This window comes from Scleropages formosus, chromosome 20 (assembly GCF_900964775.1).
Source record: "Scleropages formosus chromosome 20, fSclFor1.1, whole genome shotgun sequence".
Lineage (NCBI taxonomy): Eukaryota > Metazoa > Chordata > Actinopteri > Osteoglossiformes > Osteoglossidae > Scleropages > Scleropages formosus.
Genome location: NC_041825.1, coordinates 20003548 through 20019574, shown reverse-complemented (window position 1 = coordinate 20019574; position 16027 = coordinate 20003548). Strand labels below are relative to the sequence as shown.

Genomic DNA, 16027 nt, shown 5'->3' with positions numbered 1-16027 from the left:
TTAGTGGCATTAATGATTATTCTTCAGGGACGCGAGAGTGGTTTTTCGGAAGTGGGTTTTTAGTACTGTTGTATGGCATCGGTCTGGGGGTTCCTGTTATCATTGGTAAAAACGCGAGCGACGTATTACAGCCGTTATCATGAATGTCCCCGAGCCCCATTTTCCCTGCGTCCGGAAGGAACCCGGAACTAAAAACACTTTACCGCCGTCTTGTTGTGGAGAAGTACGTTTGGTGGAACTGGGGCGTGTATGGTGTTTCTTATTAACCCTTTTACGTACTGGGTTTCAGTGGCTACAACGACTCGAATATTCTGCATGCGTAACCTTTTAAAAGAGCTGAAAACCCAGTACCCCTGCATATATGTTTGAATAAAAATAAGCACGTGGCTAAAGCTTTTCGGTTATCGGATATGTCACGTAAAAGAGGTATGCAAAACTCAAATGCCAAAACTGCAACTGAAGAGAATGATAATCCCACATTCCATGACTTGAGCAGTAAGAATCCCAAAGACCAATAGGGTTGTGTAGAACTAGAAGTGATTATTCTTCAAGAACTTCTTGGTGTCGCACAGCTTTTCTGCAGAAACCTTAATAGCTTATCACTGACTCTAAGAGCCCAGCTAACAGTCCTGGTCACACTATTACAATATAATTTGGAAATACAGTAAATATTTCTAAAACGTGTGTTTATGTCGTATCTTCATGGCTCGAAATAATCACACTCAGGGCGTGAATCTGCTCGCACGTTTCCAACAGCGCACAAGGACCTCAAGGGTACTGCCCTATACGTCACAGCCCAATGTTGATTGGATATTCGTGTTGTCACTCAAAGTTAAGGCTAATTTCTAAATTATTATTGGAGATTGCAATATGATTGACAGGCATTATTTTGCGCTCAACTTTAACGCTGCGAGCCCCGAAAGAAGACTCGTCAACTCTTAAAGCTCGCAGCATGGTCGGGGAGTGAGCTCGTGGCAGGTAATTACATTCTTTTTAATGTGTAAACTCTTGGAGGCAGGAGTACAACACTTTCGGTTAAACAGTAATCGAAGGATGGTGGTGTGGAACAGTGAAGAGCGGTTTTGCGTTGGTTAGTTAGGAAGTTCTGCCTGTTTTCATAACCAAATTCTCCCGGCGAGCCCCGGCCGGTTGGAAAGATGACGAGATCGCGTTATTTTAATTTGAATGTACAAACTAGCAATACGAAACGCGGTGGTACGAAAAAGTCAAACGATATTATTGCGGAAGCTCACAGTTGGTGCGAGTTTGGGCATGTTCGCCAAACTAGGTTCAGACTCGTACTGTACACTGCGACTCACTGCTCAAAAACTCTGGACCAGGCTGCTACTACTGTTAATAATAATAATAATAATAATAATAAAATTGCACAGTTCTACTGATATTCTTAGCTAAGATTATAGCATACACAACAACCTATCGCTTAGACTGGTAATTCCATGATAATGCTGTACGGGTGTTTTTGTGGTTTGTACGCATATACATTTAGCAGACGCAAGTTTAAGGATGTACGGATCTCTCAGAAAAGACGAAGTGTGAATTAGAGAGACTGAGAGAAGCAGACGCGTGATTCTAATGTGTGTCATTTGTATGAGGACAATGGAATGAGTAGCCTAGTGGGTAGCGCCGTTGCTTTTGGTTCGCGAGGTCGCGGGTTCGATTCCCACGTCTGGCTGTAGTACTCTTGAGTAAGGCATTTTCCTAAATAATTTTAGTAAAATTACTCAGCTGTATATAAATTGGTAAATAATTGTACCCTAACACTCACTGTAAGTCGTTTTGGAGAAACTCAAAATGATAAATGGCTGGTCTAAAGCCATCATTTCATCATGGAGATGTTATCCCTCTGTCTGACGAAAGAATCGGTTAGGCGTCACACAGTACCTGCCATTTTACATTATTTGCTCATTTAGCAGACGCTTTTCTCCAAAGCGACGTACATCTCAGCGATAATACAATTTGTACATTACATTAGAGAAAGAGACATAGCTGCAGAGGTGTGATTCTTAACTTAAGTAAACCTAGTTGTTACTTTCCACTAGACTAGATGTTCATCGCCTGAGTAGGTGTAAAACGCAGGATAGATGACTCCTGATAACAAAATTCTTATTTTTTTAAATAAATGTTAGTTCTGAAATCAGCTAATTGCCTTGTAAACTGAGCAGTTGTTAGAATTTCCCCCCACTGAGAAAAATTCAGACCTGTGGTCACCTTCTGACTTGGCTACAGTTTGGAGATGCACTTCTTCACCTGCCCATCAGGTGTGTTCTCTCCTTGGTTCTCTTTGCTTCGAAAGGAGTTTTTGTAGTGGGTAAATCCTTTTTCACAGTTTTTCAAGTAAGGCAGTAATTATTAATTTTTAAAAAAAAAAAAAAAAAAAAAGACTGGATTAGTGCACTGCTGCCTTGAGGTAATTCCCACTGAGAGGGACCAACATTATGGGTTGTGTGGTGGGTTTAGCTGGGTTCTGGTCTTTGGTGGGCCTGGGGTTCGAGTCCTACTTGGGGTACCTGCCTTGTGATGGCCTGGCGTCCCGTCCTGGGTGTGTCCCCTCCCCCTTCAGCCTTATGCCCCGTGGTGCCAGGTTGGCTCCGGCTCGCCGTGACTCCACTCGGGACAAGCGGTTGTTGACGGTGACGGGATGACATTACAGTGCAGCGGCAGCCATAATAAAATAACTGTTATGTGATATTTGAGAAAAATGCTGATACTGCTCTATGGTAAGCCAAGAATGCAGTTGTATTCTTCATCTTATCTGTCATGGCTGGTGTTGCTCTGCTACAAAATGTGGATCATGTTGGTGTAGTGTTACTTCGGTCAGTTTTGTTGGTGGTGGAGACAGGGACTGGCTACAGTGTTGTGTTATTGTTGTTCATGTACTTTTCTGAAATGGCGGGGAGTCTCCATGGGAAACCTGAGCTGTACGCCTCTCCTGCAGGTGATGTGATGCTAGGAAGAAGGACTGGGGTATCTGCTCATGGTCCTAGGCCCGCAACGCTGGCCGTGCAGTCATGATGAAGCTGACCGGTCAAGCTAGCCGGTGTTTGACTATCTTTTGTTCACAGGTTAAGGGGCCTGTCTGAGTTGACAGTTACTGTAGTTCACAGTCCCTGCTGCAAGTAGACTCTTTGATTTGTGCTTGTTCTCTTTACTTAGTTTGCACTAGAGAAACCTTGGATGCTTTGCTGTTTAAAATATATTTGTAGTGCTTTGTGTTGGTTCACGTGGTGGGTTGTCTTACCTCTGCAGACTTTAAAAACTGTAATTTTATTTGAGAAAAATATTTTCACCTGTTTGGTATTGGTGAGTGTTTAAAGTTTGATACATCTTGGACCTTTAGCCAGGGGTTTGTGCTTTTTTTGGGTGTCCTTGTACATTTGGCCTGTAAAACACAGGCAGATGACTTGGTGGAGAGTTTGTTGCTGGAGAAAACTGGTTAGCATAGTGGTTGGAATAACTGCTTTTGGACACAAAGGTCACAGGTTCAAATCTCATCTTCTGCTCTGGTACCCTTGGGTAAGGTACTTTCCTTGAATTGCTCCAGTAAAACTACCCAGCTCTATAAACAGCTAAATATCTGTAAAGTAGCTTAATGTTGTAAGTCGCTTTGGAGAAACGCGTCAGCTAAATGTGAAACACCCTGGGTCAGGTTTATTATTCTTTCGGACTGGCACAAAAGTTGGTGTTTTTTCCCTTTCCAAAGGAATGAGAAACACACAGTCTGAAACCGGTTGTCCCGAGCGGGATCGCGGAGCCTGACCCAGGAACACAGGGCACAAGGCTGGAGCGGGAGGGGACACACACAGGACAGGACACCAGTCTGTCACAGGGCACCCCAAGCAGGGCTCGAACCCCAGGCCTAACGGAGAGCAGGACCCGGTGAAGCCTGCTGCGCCACCGCACCCCCCGTAGAATAAGAAGTAAAAGTCTAAAATAAATTCATAAGCTTTCTCCTGTTTCATGATTTCTTTGATATTGTAGTTCTAGTATTTGTTTTATTTATTACATTGTATTACAATACGTGGAAAGATGGTGCGCATCTTGCACAAGCACAAAAGCTTGGTAACGCTGGCCCCTTGTCTTCAAGACTGAGTGGGCTGTTGAGGATGGAAAAAGACAGAACCGGAAAAAAGTAAAAATGGTTTTTGTTTACGGTCAAAGTTAGGGGGATGTGTACTGTCTTGAGTCATTAACTGACTCGTTTATTTGCCGTCGGGAGGAAACAGCTTGGCAGTTATGACAGAAGTGGCAGTTGCATCGGCTTAAATTCTCAACCTCGTGTTGCTTTTGGTTTGCAGTGAGATGAGTTATTTAGTTCCATATGTTGCCTGCATTCTGACTCCTTTGTACTGAGTCAGTGGCTCTGTTATAGGCATTTTTAGCAGGGAGGAATGTGGAGTGTGAATATGACCTGTCCACTGCACCCAGTCGAGGGGTTAATTGTACAGCTGTCTGCTCTTATGGAACTTGGCATAGCAAAACAATAAGAATTGCTCGTGCCGATGTGTAGGCAGGCACCTCTGTATGGAGCAAGTTGATACTGTGTTACACAAGCTGTGGTTGCTGTGTTTAATTGAATATCCCACATCTGGCTGCTTGGAGGTCCCATACATAATAGATCATAATTGCAAAGCCTATAGGTTATCAGTTTTGGCTCCAGTGTGGAATGAGCTCCTTCAGCACTGCTGAATCCCTACCAGCTTTTTAGGATGGTCTCAAAAGTAATATCTTTCAGACCCACTTCTTTGTTAATTTGACATCTCCAAAAATTTGCATTTGTCGGGATGATTTCTTTTCGGTGTCAATACTACGTGCGGCTAATCAAGTTATTTGCACTGACAAAAAATGGTGGTATTGGACAAGCTAACTGCTTTAGATACAGACAGTTGTGTCTATCTTAAGGGGGGGAGCGGTTGCGCAGTGGGTTGGACCGGGTCCTGCTCTCCAGTGGGTCTGGGGTTCAAATCCCGCTTGGGGTGCCTTGCGATGGACTGGCGTCCCGTCCTGGGTGTGTCCCCTCTCCCTCCAGCCTTACGCCCTGTGTTGCTGGGTTAGGCTCCGGTTCCCCGCAACCCCGTATGGGACAAGCGGTTCAGAAAGTGTCTGTGTGTCTGTCTAATATGCTTCATGGCTGCAAAGTGCGCTGTTGTTTACCTGGAGTGTTTACATTGTTTTGGAGAAAGACGTCTGCTGACTGAATAAATGTAAATGGTGTAGCTTGTAGGAGGAGATGATAAAGCCAACACTTGCATGTGCTGTGGAAAGGGCGTAAAGGCTGTTAATTAAGATTGTAAATGTGATTGAAACAGTGGGAGCCAGTCAGGTTAGGAGGCTGCTGGACCCGTGCTGTGCCAGCTATGGTCTTGTTGCTGTCCTGAGTGCAGAGGAAGTGGTTTGTGTTTTCAGATGATACTGTCTGCTCTTCCGGCCTCTCACTGCCTTGTAAGGTATTTGTGAAGACATCTCAGAGTGCTCGCTGTGTGTGTGTGTGTGTGTGTGTGTGTGTGTGTGTGTGTGTGTGTGTGTGTGTGTCTCATTGAGATGGTGGTTTACTGCTGCTCTGCGCTTCCGCATTTTAATTTCAAACTGCCATCAGGTTTCACAGCAGAGGCAACAGCATTCCACCATTTGTCCTTTGGAGTTTGTAACCATGGTTACACAGGTCGGGTCACTTCCTGTGGACATCTTTGTAAACGTTGGTCCAGAGGTGTTGTAAAGTGCCGGTGCTCCTGTCCTGTGCTCTCATGTGTTTGGCTGACATTCTTGGCCTCCCCCACTCTTGAATGAATCATGGTTATCATGTTGGGGTGCTGTAAACCTGATGGAGCAGCAGTCAGGAGCCACATTAACTGGAGAAAGATTCACACCTGGTGAAAGGCAAGAGACGACCCCTATGCAGTGAAAGCAAGCTATTCTTCTGACCTCAGGAGAGCCATGCAGAAATGACACTGATGTGTTGATGGCTGATCACTGACACGATCATTTGTTCACAGTACCATTCGTTACTGACGTTTAGCTTGCATTTGAATATACTAAAGGAAGGAAGTCCGGGACACAACGCCTTTGTAGTGGAGTTGTATCGTAGGCTCAGCAGCGTAGATACTTGTAGGAATTTCCCTCATTTTGTGCAAGTCTGCAAATATGCATGTGGACAGAAATGGCATCAAGATGAGCCAAAGCTGCTGGCTTGCTGTGCTCATCTCCTAAAGCTTTGTGCAGTTCAAACTGATGTGGCTGAAATGTCCAACACGTTCGATTCGAGAGCAGAATCGTTTGTAGAAAAGCAAAAGTGAAAGTTGGGTTGGGAGATCATTAAGAAAAACTGCCGAAGGAAATGGCAAATCATGATTCTTGATGTAATTATATTTCTGGCGGAAGCTCAAATCTGGGATTAACTCATGCAGTACATGGCCACAGGCCAGTGGGATGTTGCAGTGGGATCCTGACTGTTAAGTGAACTTGGGCCTTTGAGATTTTGTGCCTTGAGCCTGTCTGTGGAGCCCAAAGTGCTCAGTTCACTTGCCCCCTTCTGACGAAGAAGTGGACCTCTCTTCCTCCACTTGGTTTACTCTTGTTTTGTGTGAGGGGGGACTCATAACAATGCTGGTGTAATTGTTATAGTGTGTGATTGTTACAGAATAGTGCATAACCTGCACTTGATGGGAGGGATGTAAAAACTCTTTGCAACTGCTGAGCTGCTCTTTTGGTTTTAGTCCATATTCTGATTGAAATCTCTGTCCTCCAAAGAATGTCGATCGAGGTGGAAGCGTTGCTGCAGGAGGCCAAGGAGAACATCGAGGCGGCACAGAACTACAGGGCCGAGCTGCAGCAGCGCCTGCATGGTCTCAACCAGGCACGGAAACAGGTATGGCTGTGCCCCACCCATCAACCCCAGCTGTGCACGGACGTAGCATGCTCGCCACCACGTGAGCGGCCCTCGCAGGCCCGCAGTGTTTGGGATGGTGCCCGTGAGGTGAAATGCGCAGAGCGGTTGGCATTTTATGGTGAGGCGGAAAGGTTGACATTCAGCATTGAACGTTTTGCTGCAATTTTGGCGTAAGATCTTGGATGAAGAGTGCAGCAGATTGTTTGGATGGCTGAGGGAAGCAGTGCTGCCTAAGCCTAAGGATGACACTGAAAGCCTTTAAGCCCATGGAGTTTCTGGCGTTCTGTCCTGAGACACTCCTGCCCCTCCCCCTGCCCAGCGCCGAACGTCCCGCTCACTCTCTGCACGTAAACAACGTTGCTACTTCCTGTTCCTCTGAAAGGAGGTAGGGTTGACCATGGCTCCTAATCTCAGTACGTCAGACAGATGCCATGGAAGTGATACTTTTTTTTTAAAAAAAAAAAATGGAAAAATTAAGAAAAAATTAGATTTACTGCCGTTGCTTTAAATCTAGTATATGTGGTTGTAGCAGCCTTGTGACTGCTTTGAGCAACGGGCGTCTGATGTGCTCTTCCGTTTCCTGAACTGGCACCACGTTGGAGCGATGATGCTGTACTCATCACTTGCAGCTAATCATTCACAGAGCTGAAAAATCACTCGATGCAGGCAAATGTGAAGTGAATCCTAGGCAGTTCCTCTCCCTACCTTGGAACATGGCTTTTTCCACCAGATGCCAGATGGAAAATACTTGAAGCGGAATAAAACTATGATACAGGATCCTGATGCTCAGGAGAAGCACTTTTAATATCTGACAATGAAATTGATGGAGTGCAGTTAAAGAGTGATGTTGAAGTGCTGTAATGGCACTTTATCCACTATTATTCTGAACCTCCTGCCAGTGGTTTTTTTTTTTTTTTTCCTTGTGGAATCCCACACTTTTGGGATCATTTTTAAGCACACACTGGTATTCTTGTTGTCTGTCTGTCCATTATGGCCCGTCATCAGTCACCACTTGCCTTTTGGTGGTGCACAACCAGTCCTGGAAACATAAGGCATAACCCATGATACACCCTGCACAAGACTCCAGTTTTATAATTATTAGATTTCAGGATTTACTTTCTTTACATTTGTCAGGGCATCTTAACATTCTGTGTTAGATTTCTTCATGAAAATATTGTCGTCTTACATAAGGAAGTCTTATAGAAAAGGATGCTTTGTGAAGTTGGGTGTGTTGTAAGACCTCACTTAGCCCCTAGCAACTGGGTTGTGCACTGTGTTCAGATTGTACTGCATGAACATGTAGCTTCCGTACTTAAATCTGCTTTCCTTGATTTTTGGGCTGCGGGGCCCTAGAAAACTATTCTCCATGCCCCACCCCTCTGTGCTGATCCCCTGCTTGCCCAGTTGTTGTCTGCTCCGATTGAGGCCGCAAGGCACGTATGCTTACAGCCTTTGTGAGTCTGTGGTCACTGTCTCCACCAGCAACGTGAGAGCAGTCTGAAGAGGAAGCCCCACATTGTCTCGCTGGTGAGTCGGTGTGATCCTGCACGTTCCCCTGAAAGCCCGCTTGTAACCTGATCCCTGGGCGGAAAGGGAGCCGTAGGATCCAGCGTGTGGAACTGCTCTACACACCCACACACAAGTGCGCGTGTGCACGCACAAAGCGGCTGGTCCCAGGAGATTGCTTTGAGAGATGCTGCTGATAGGAACTGTGCAGTGATGCTGTGGAGTGCACAGTGCTGATGACTCCCGGCTGCCATTTCCTGGACCTGATGCAGGGTGGGCCAGACCCCAGACCCCAGACACTGATGCAGTCTGCTACACTTCCCTTTGGTTTTGTTTTTTTTCCTGCTTATCGAGTCATCCTCTCCTCCTTTATCAGTGCAGCCCCAGCCTCTCTGTCTTCCTCTCCCGTTTCCCTGTGCCGGGAAGCACCCCCATCCCACCCCCCGGATTGCACAGACTGCCCGGGCCTCGTTACTGTAACCCCAGGAGAAAGGGGGTGAGGAAGACAAGTGTCCACAGCAGCACGTTTATGCAACAGGCAACCCCGTTGGGTAGGCAGAAGCTGTGCCCACCCAACCAGCCACCAGGAGGCTGGGGAGGCCGTCTGCACTGCTTTGGATGGCCCCCTTTGCTAACGATTACGTTGTATTTCAATGAAGGCGGCTTTCACTTTTCTGCAGCTGTGGTCTGTGAAGGACCGGCTGCTGGAAAGGAGTTCTTGTCACTCCGTGTAGCTGCAGGGAGTTGTAGTTGTACTGTGACATGTCCTCAGCCAAGGACTTTGAAGGGAGAAGCTGAAGGTATGAAACGTCTCACTGTGACAGGCTGTTTTCTCGAAAAACTCGCTCGCTTCCTGTCACTTGGCTCCTTTCTCTTAGCTGGAAGTGTGGGGGAGGAGAAGTGAAAACTTTCTTGAGTAGATAGACAGCACAGCACTCTCAATGAGTTCCTTGTCACAACGCTGTTTGTGAGGTCATTACACACTCTGCGGTGTTTTTTGTGAATTTTGATTGGCACCTGACTTCTTGGCAGCCACGGTTCTGATGTTCCCGTCTTTTGTTTATATTGTGTTGTTAAATGTGTCTTTCATCGAATATGAGGATTACTTTACCTTGCAAGGACATCATGAGCACAAGAAATTCAGCCCCATCCCACTCATGCCCCACGTTTTCATGTTCACAATTACTAAAGAATACTTTTGTCTGTAAGTACTTGCAGTTGTAGGTATTTTAGCATTTAATAACCTTAAGGAAATTCCTTTTCAAGGAGAGATTCAGTGACCAAAATGATCAGGATCCAATCCCACAGGGAGATCTACTGCTGTTCCATTGAGATGTGTTTTAGTAATTATCCAGCTGTGTGGGTACAGGATTCTCGGTTATTTAACTCGTGTGGCATAAAGCCATGAGCCTCATCTTATGTTTTTTTGACTGGTGACTGCAGTAAAAAGGAACGTACAAGAATATAGAACTTTTTTTTTTTTTTGAATGTACAGCTGGTACAAAGTCTGGCTTATAGGATGCCCTTTAGAGTTGTCAGGGTTGGGTCACCCACACAGTGCGCTGTGCTCTCTAGGTGCGAGGCAGCGCTACCCAGACCCGTGAGGCCCTCCGACGGCACTTCCAGGACCTGGAGGCAGGCGTGCTGCGGCTGTTGAATGAGCGCCTCGGGGCCCTGCTGGATGAGGTGGATGCCATCGAGCAGGACAGTGTTCGTCCACTGGATGACTGCCAGAAGCTCATTGAGCATGGGGTCAGCACGGCAGACGAGCTGCTCCGAGAGGGTGAGGAAATGGCCTTGAGTGGAAACTCCAAGAATAATCTGCACTGCTTAATGCATCTGCAGTGTCAGGCTAGGCCTCTGACTACCGAAGAGTTTGAGCAAGTGTGAAATTTCAGTTGATTAAATATTAAAAAGGTGTGGTGGTTAGGGCTGCTGATTTCTATTCAGACTGAGGTTTAAATCCCACCTCTTGCTGTAGTACCCTTGACCAAGGTATTTGCCTTAAACTGCTATAGTAAAAAAATGTTTTTACTCAAGCTGCTGGAGTCACTCAGTAACTCTTTCTTTCCCACTCCCAGGTGAGGCTGCAATCCGCTGTAACATCGGAGAGAAGGATGACAAACTGGGCAGCTTCACAAAGAAGGCCCTTCAAATTCAGCTGGACAGGTAGGAGCCAAAGAGTGCGGCCCCTGGAGTGACCAGGATGTCGGCTACTGGGGCTCAGCCAGAACATTGGCATAACATTGGAAAGGCCACCGGTGGTCTCATGTGACCCTTCCGGTGTGACTGTGTGTTTTTAGCCGTGTTGGTACGTCCTGGCAGGGCGTGGAGCAAGAGGAGGTGTCCTCAGTGTGTGTACACAGACACTTCCTGATGGTGATTTTGAGATTGAGCACAATGGGTTCCCTGGTCATCCACAGTAAGGTGTGTGTGTGTCTGTGTGTGTGCTGATCTGATTGAGTGAGAGATAAGTATGTACTGTACTGTAGTGAAGTACAGTACACCCATCCCTCATACCTGTGTTAAAACCACTACAGCATATCACGAAAATACATTGCATTTTTTAGTACGTTGGGTTCAACTTCCAGATACGTTCATGGGATAAACTCATGGGAACATTTAAGAAAATTGCAGGACATGAATTAACTATGTAAAAGAGCTTAATTATGCTTAGCACAAGACGAAATGGGAGAAGTACTTTCTGTCCCATAGACAGTGCCAAAGAATCACAACCATCAGTTAATTTCTCTGTAATGTCACAACTGAGATAGATTCAATCGTGTTATTCTTAATTCATTTAGCTGATGCTTTTCTCCAAATTATCTTAACACTAAGATACTTATTATTCACCCATTTATACAGCTGAGTAATTTTAACTGGAGCAATTTAGGATAAGTCCCCTGGTACTAAAATAGGAGGGAGGATGGAACTGGATTCTCTGAATCCATATACAGATAAACTATGGACATATAGCTGTTAACTTGTTTAACTTAATCAGGACTGAGTACACACTTGTGGTACATTCAGAACTTGTGTGTTTTATTTGTGGAACAGTCTGGAAAGCAGACTGGTCTGACAGAGATATGCTTTCTAGTCGTAATTTTTGTTTTCTGCTTCTCTGCTACCAGGAAAATAAGAAACAAAGGGTAATGATACCGGGTAGACATGGGGAGGACATGCAAACTCCGAGCTCTGCTCAAAACAACATCCGAACCTCACAGCTCCTAGGCTGTGGGTACTGTTGTGTCGCTATGTTGCCGTAGACCAAGATTAACATTGCTAATTTGGCATAACCACCATGGAGTTTGATCAGTATGTGATATGTTTCATTAATGGTAAATGTGCATTTCAGTTTGCCAGAGGTACCTGCTCTAGTGGATGTACCCTGTCTGTCCGCCCAGCTGGATGACTCCTTGCTTCCATCGGTGTCGGAGCGCATCGCCCGTCATGGCAGCATAGCCTCACATCCCCCTGTGCAGATTGAGGAGCTGGTGGAGAGGCCAGGGGGTGTGCTAGTGCGCTGGTGCAAGGTGAGCCTGCCTGCTGTCCTGGAGGCAGTCACAAGTGCTGGGTTCTAAAGCAACACTACCAATAGTGCTGTGGTTCAGACAAACATGACATACACATGCTCAATAGGAAGTTTAAAAACATGGGGCATCACATAACACACTTCTCCAGGACATGGATGTCAAACCTAAAAGGATTCCACCTGAATGAATTTGAAAGGTTTCTTTGCATAACTGTTTTAGCCAAACGCCACCATAAGGCAAAAATACTTGTCTGTGTGTGTGTGTGTGTGTGTGTGTGTGTGTGTGTGTGTGTATACATATATACCTCTCTGTCACATATATACAGTATATGACAGAGAGATAATCTCTTTCAATGTGTGTTTTCAGCCTTATATGGTTTGAATTATTTCTCCATATTGTACAACATCCTAAGAGGAGCGATGACAGCAGAACTGCTTTCCGAGCTATTCTTGTTCAGACGTTCATTTGTAATCAAATTTTACCTTGTTTCCATTTGTTCCAGAAAAAAACCCATGTTCTCCTGTGAAATATAATTAGAGGATTAAGGAGCCAAAATCTATAGTCCAGCGGTCACGATGATGCAACATCCTCTCAATCCTTTGTGCATTAGTATACCAGTTTCCTGTAGCTGCATTGTTCTGAAAGAGCACACAAGTTAGATAGTACTGGGGTGTTTTATTACAGGTTTGATAACTCCCATAGGAGAATGGGGAGTGGAGGAGCTCTTGGCTTGTTCTCCTTGCATGACACTGAATGTCTTGGAACTCATGCAAGATCTGATTGCTCACGACTCTATACTCCTCCGCTTCTGGCCGCTTGGTGGTGCCCTGCACAAGAGGTCCAAATTCAAAAGCAAGAACTTTTTTGTTTTTGCGGTTCTGGCTGTGATGTAGCGGAATGACCTCCCTCTGTCAGAACTGTTGGATCTCTCAACATTCAGGAAGGGTCTCAAAAATGACTTCTTTTGGAGTCACATCTTCTCTGAGCTCCATAAATATGTGCTAAGTTTTTCTGTTTAAAAAAAACAATGCAGCTAGTCACATATGTTGGTTTATACAGTGGTATATGGCATTGACTGAACAATCACATCTGCATCCTGATCTCTGTTGGTGTAACGCACTGTTGTAATCTGCTGAATGAATGTAAATGTTTTGCTGTGGCCATGGCTGCCTGCAGGTGGATGAAGACTTCACCGTGCAGGACTACCGGCTGCAGTTCCGCCGTAGCAATGCTTCGCAGTACGAGGACGCCTACATCGGCAAGGACTCAGAGTTTCTGGTGTTGCACCTGGACCCGCACACAGACCACTTGTTCCGCGTGTGTGCGCGGGGGGATGGCCGCTCCGAGTGGAGTCCCTGGAGTGTACCGCAGACGGGCTACACAACGCTGGCACCACATGGTACATAGCCTGGCGCAAGTGTGAACTACAGCTGGATCTTTCGTATTGGGTACAGTCCACATTAGTCACATATGTGACTTGCTTCTGTTAGGTATAAATGCTGCTCAGGTGAAATGGAGTGGATAGGTACCAATTCAGTAAAATATTACAGGTATATTTTAAATGGTTTTTGCATTATGTGTGATTTGGTTCAGTATTAGGGTGGTTTTCTTTTTTTCTTTTTTAAATTTATTTAATACTTAGAATCAAACCCTGTGCTTTTGTGTGCATGTGTCCTCACTTGCAGAGTGGTGCCCAGGGAGTGATGGGTACATCCTGAGTAGCCGGAGGAATATGGCTATGCGTAACGACTCCTCCACCTGTGGGGTCCTTTATTCCAGTGCTCCCACCTACTTCTGTGGACAGACCCTCACCTTCAAGTAAATCAACTCCCTTCTGCCTAACACCATGCAGTGTTACCACCCGTTTTTCATTGTGCCATACTACTGACATCCAGTACCTTTTACCGCCTGTTCATTCAGGGCCTACACAAAGTTGTAGTTGCACAGCAGCTGTGAACAATCATGACCTGCCACCGTTGGTGGCCTTTGCTTCAAATGAAGCAGCCAACAGAACATTGTGAAAAGCTGCATTCTGTTAATTCGATCATGTGTTGATGTGTCGATGTGTCTTTCATGCTAGGATCTTGGCAGCAGGACAAGTGGACAAGCGAGACAGCCTTGGAGTTTGCGTGGAGTATACGAGCAGTGCCGAGTCTTTGCAGAAGGAAAAGGCTGTATGCATCTCCACCAATGGTGAGCTGACACATTTACAGAGGGCAGACAGGATGGGGCCACACTGTTACTTTGCACTGAAGTGTAGGTTAATCTGCTTTAACTGTTTCTTGTTTTATTACACAAATGCTGTGCAACTGTCACCAGATATGTATATGTAATGGTAATGGCTTTCAACCTTTTATGAAAAACATTGTTTATTGTAACTTAAGTGGAGTACTAGTCAAAAGTTTGAGTTCACTTATTGCTCATTTCCCAGCTCTTTTGCAGTAATTCAAAGTGATATAGGTTGCTTTCACTCTTCATTTCATTGTGTAAAAGTATGTCCCACATGCACTCTGACTGGTACAGTACACACACAATACATTGTTTTCTCCTTTCAGGAGCTGTGTTTGTCAATGGAAAAGAGATGACCAACCAACTGCCAGCCATCTCAGTTGGCTCAGCAGTGACCTTTGATATGGAGGTGGTCAGCATGTTTCCGGTCACTAACAACATCAACGATGCAGGCAATTTCAAGCTGAGGGTAACGATCGGCTCTGGAAACAGGGAGGTGGTATTTGATTGGCTGCTGGACCAGGCGGTGGATTGTCTTTTCTTCGGCTGCTCCTTTGTGCATCCTGGATGGAAGGTTCTGGTATTCTAATGCTGGTGCCTCACCTAGTAGAATCTACACTGCAGACAAAGGCACAAATGGGAAGGATATCCAGTCTGGGTACCGGATCAGCCAGTCTTTTAATAATAAACATACTTTTATATATCCCTTTAATTTTGGCATTTTAGCATCATGTCTTTCTGAGGCTGTGCTAATTGAGATCCCTGGAAGTTAATTATGATCCACCTCAGGACAGCATTTGAGTACTTCTGGTTGGACCTGAAAAGGTCTTGAGTTTTTGTTCTTAACATGAACAGTAGAGAATCTAAGTTTTGAAAACAGTAAAGTGTTAAACTGTTATAAAACAGTATTAACTGTCACACTTCAATCTAACTAACCTCTAGAACTTCAGAGACATGAGTAGCATGCATTACATAATGCCATAATTTATCTGGCACAAGTAACTTCTCTGCAAAAAAGTAAAGTGAACCATGGTTCAGCAGGTGCCAACAGTTTAGGTTGGTGAACTGATGTTAGTGGTATGCATGGATTCATCAAGAACGTTAGCAACCGTATCCTCAGGCATCAGCTACAGCTGTTTGTGGAGGTCACTGTGACATGATTGTATTTTTTAAAATTCTCTTTTTTTAAAAATGCTAGTAAAAAGTTTCTATTTACATTGTTAAGATTTGGTGGGAGAAAAATATGCTGGGTGACCAGGGTATACCTTCTGGAGCCTTTGACACCTTAACCCTTTCTCCCATTCTGTGCTGTGGATAAAATTGTGGAAAAATGTGACCATTTCCAGTAATAATTCCTTAGTGGAACTGGATTGTAATGTAAAGAAGTGTTTCGTAGCTTAGTTAGGTTATTAATGCCTATGAAATGTGATTGTCTGAACAGAGGATTTCATTGCTTGCAGTGTGGTTAGTAATGGTAGGACTGGTATGTGGTTGGATGAATGAAGTTGTGGGGTTTTTCTTTTATAGTTTTTGTGTATACACTCATGGTCTGATCATATGCTCATTGTGGAAGCAAGATGTTGAAAGAAAAGGGAGTGTAATGTACAAGGGTAGTGCAATGGCAGCAGCTACAGTATTACCTGTTCACCTTTTATCTGATTAAAACCTTCTTATAACCTGTTTCCCTGTGGTCTAAGTGAGATGAATAAATTACAGATTAGGGGTAGAAAATTAGTCTCCTGTTTAACAACAAAGACTTCTTTTTGCTCCTGTCTGTTGTGCTGCCTTTCAGGGTAAGCACAAATTGGCAACAAGGAATTAAAAAGATTCCTAGCAACAAGAAGTATACGCAGCA

General features: G+C 44.9%; 1 protein-coding gene across 1 annotated transcript; it reads left to right on the top strand.

Annotated features, from left to right (window-relative positions):
* The first annotated feature begins 900 nt into the window (after positions 1 to 900).
* On the top strand, positions 901 to 15865 carry crlf3 (cytokine receptor-like factor 3). The gene is made up of 9 exons (XM_018762010.1): positions 901 to 978; positions 6766 to 6883; positions 9986 to 10193; positions 10492 to 10579; positions 11766 to 11943; positions 13120 to 13342; positions 13629 to 13761; positions 14024 to 14136; positions 14499 to 15865. The coding sequence occupies exons 2-9, from the start codon at positions 6767 to 6769 to the stop codon at positions 14759 to 14761; spliced, it is 1323 nt and encodes a 440-aa protein (XP_018617526.1). The 5' UTR covers positions 901 to 978; position 6766; the 3' UTR covers positions 14762 to 15865.
* Positions 15866 to 16027: the final 162 nt, after the last annotated feature.

Coding starts and splice junctions, on each gene's coding strand:
- crlf3 (XM_018762010.1), top strand. CDS start 6,767: ATGTCGATCGAGGTGGAAGCGTTGCTGCAGGAGGCCAAGGAGAACATC. Junction 11,944..13,119: donor TGCTAGTGCGCTGGTGCAAG/GTGAGCCTGCCT, acceptor GGCTGCCTGCAG/GTGGATGAAGACTTCACCGT. Junction 14,137..14,498: donor TGTATGCATCTCCACCAATG/GTGAGCTGACAC, acceptor TTCTCCTTTCAG/GAGCTGTGTTTGTCAATGGA.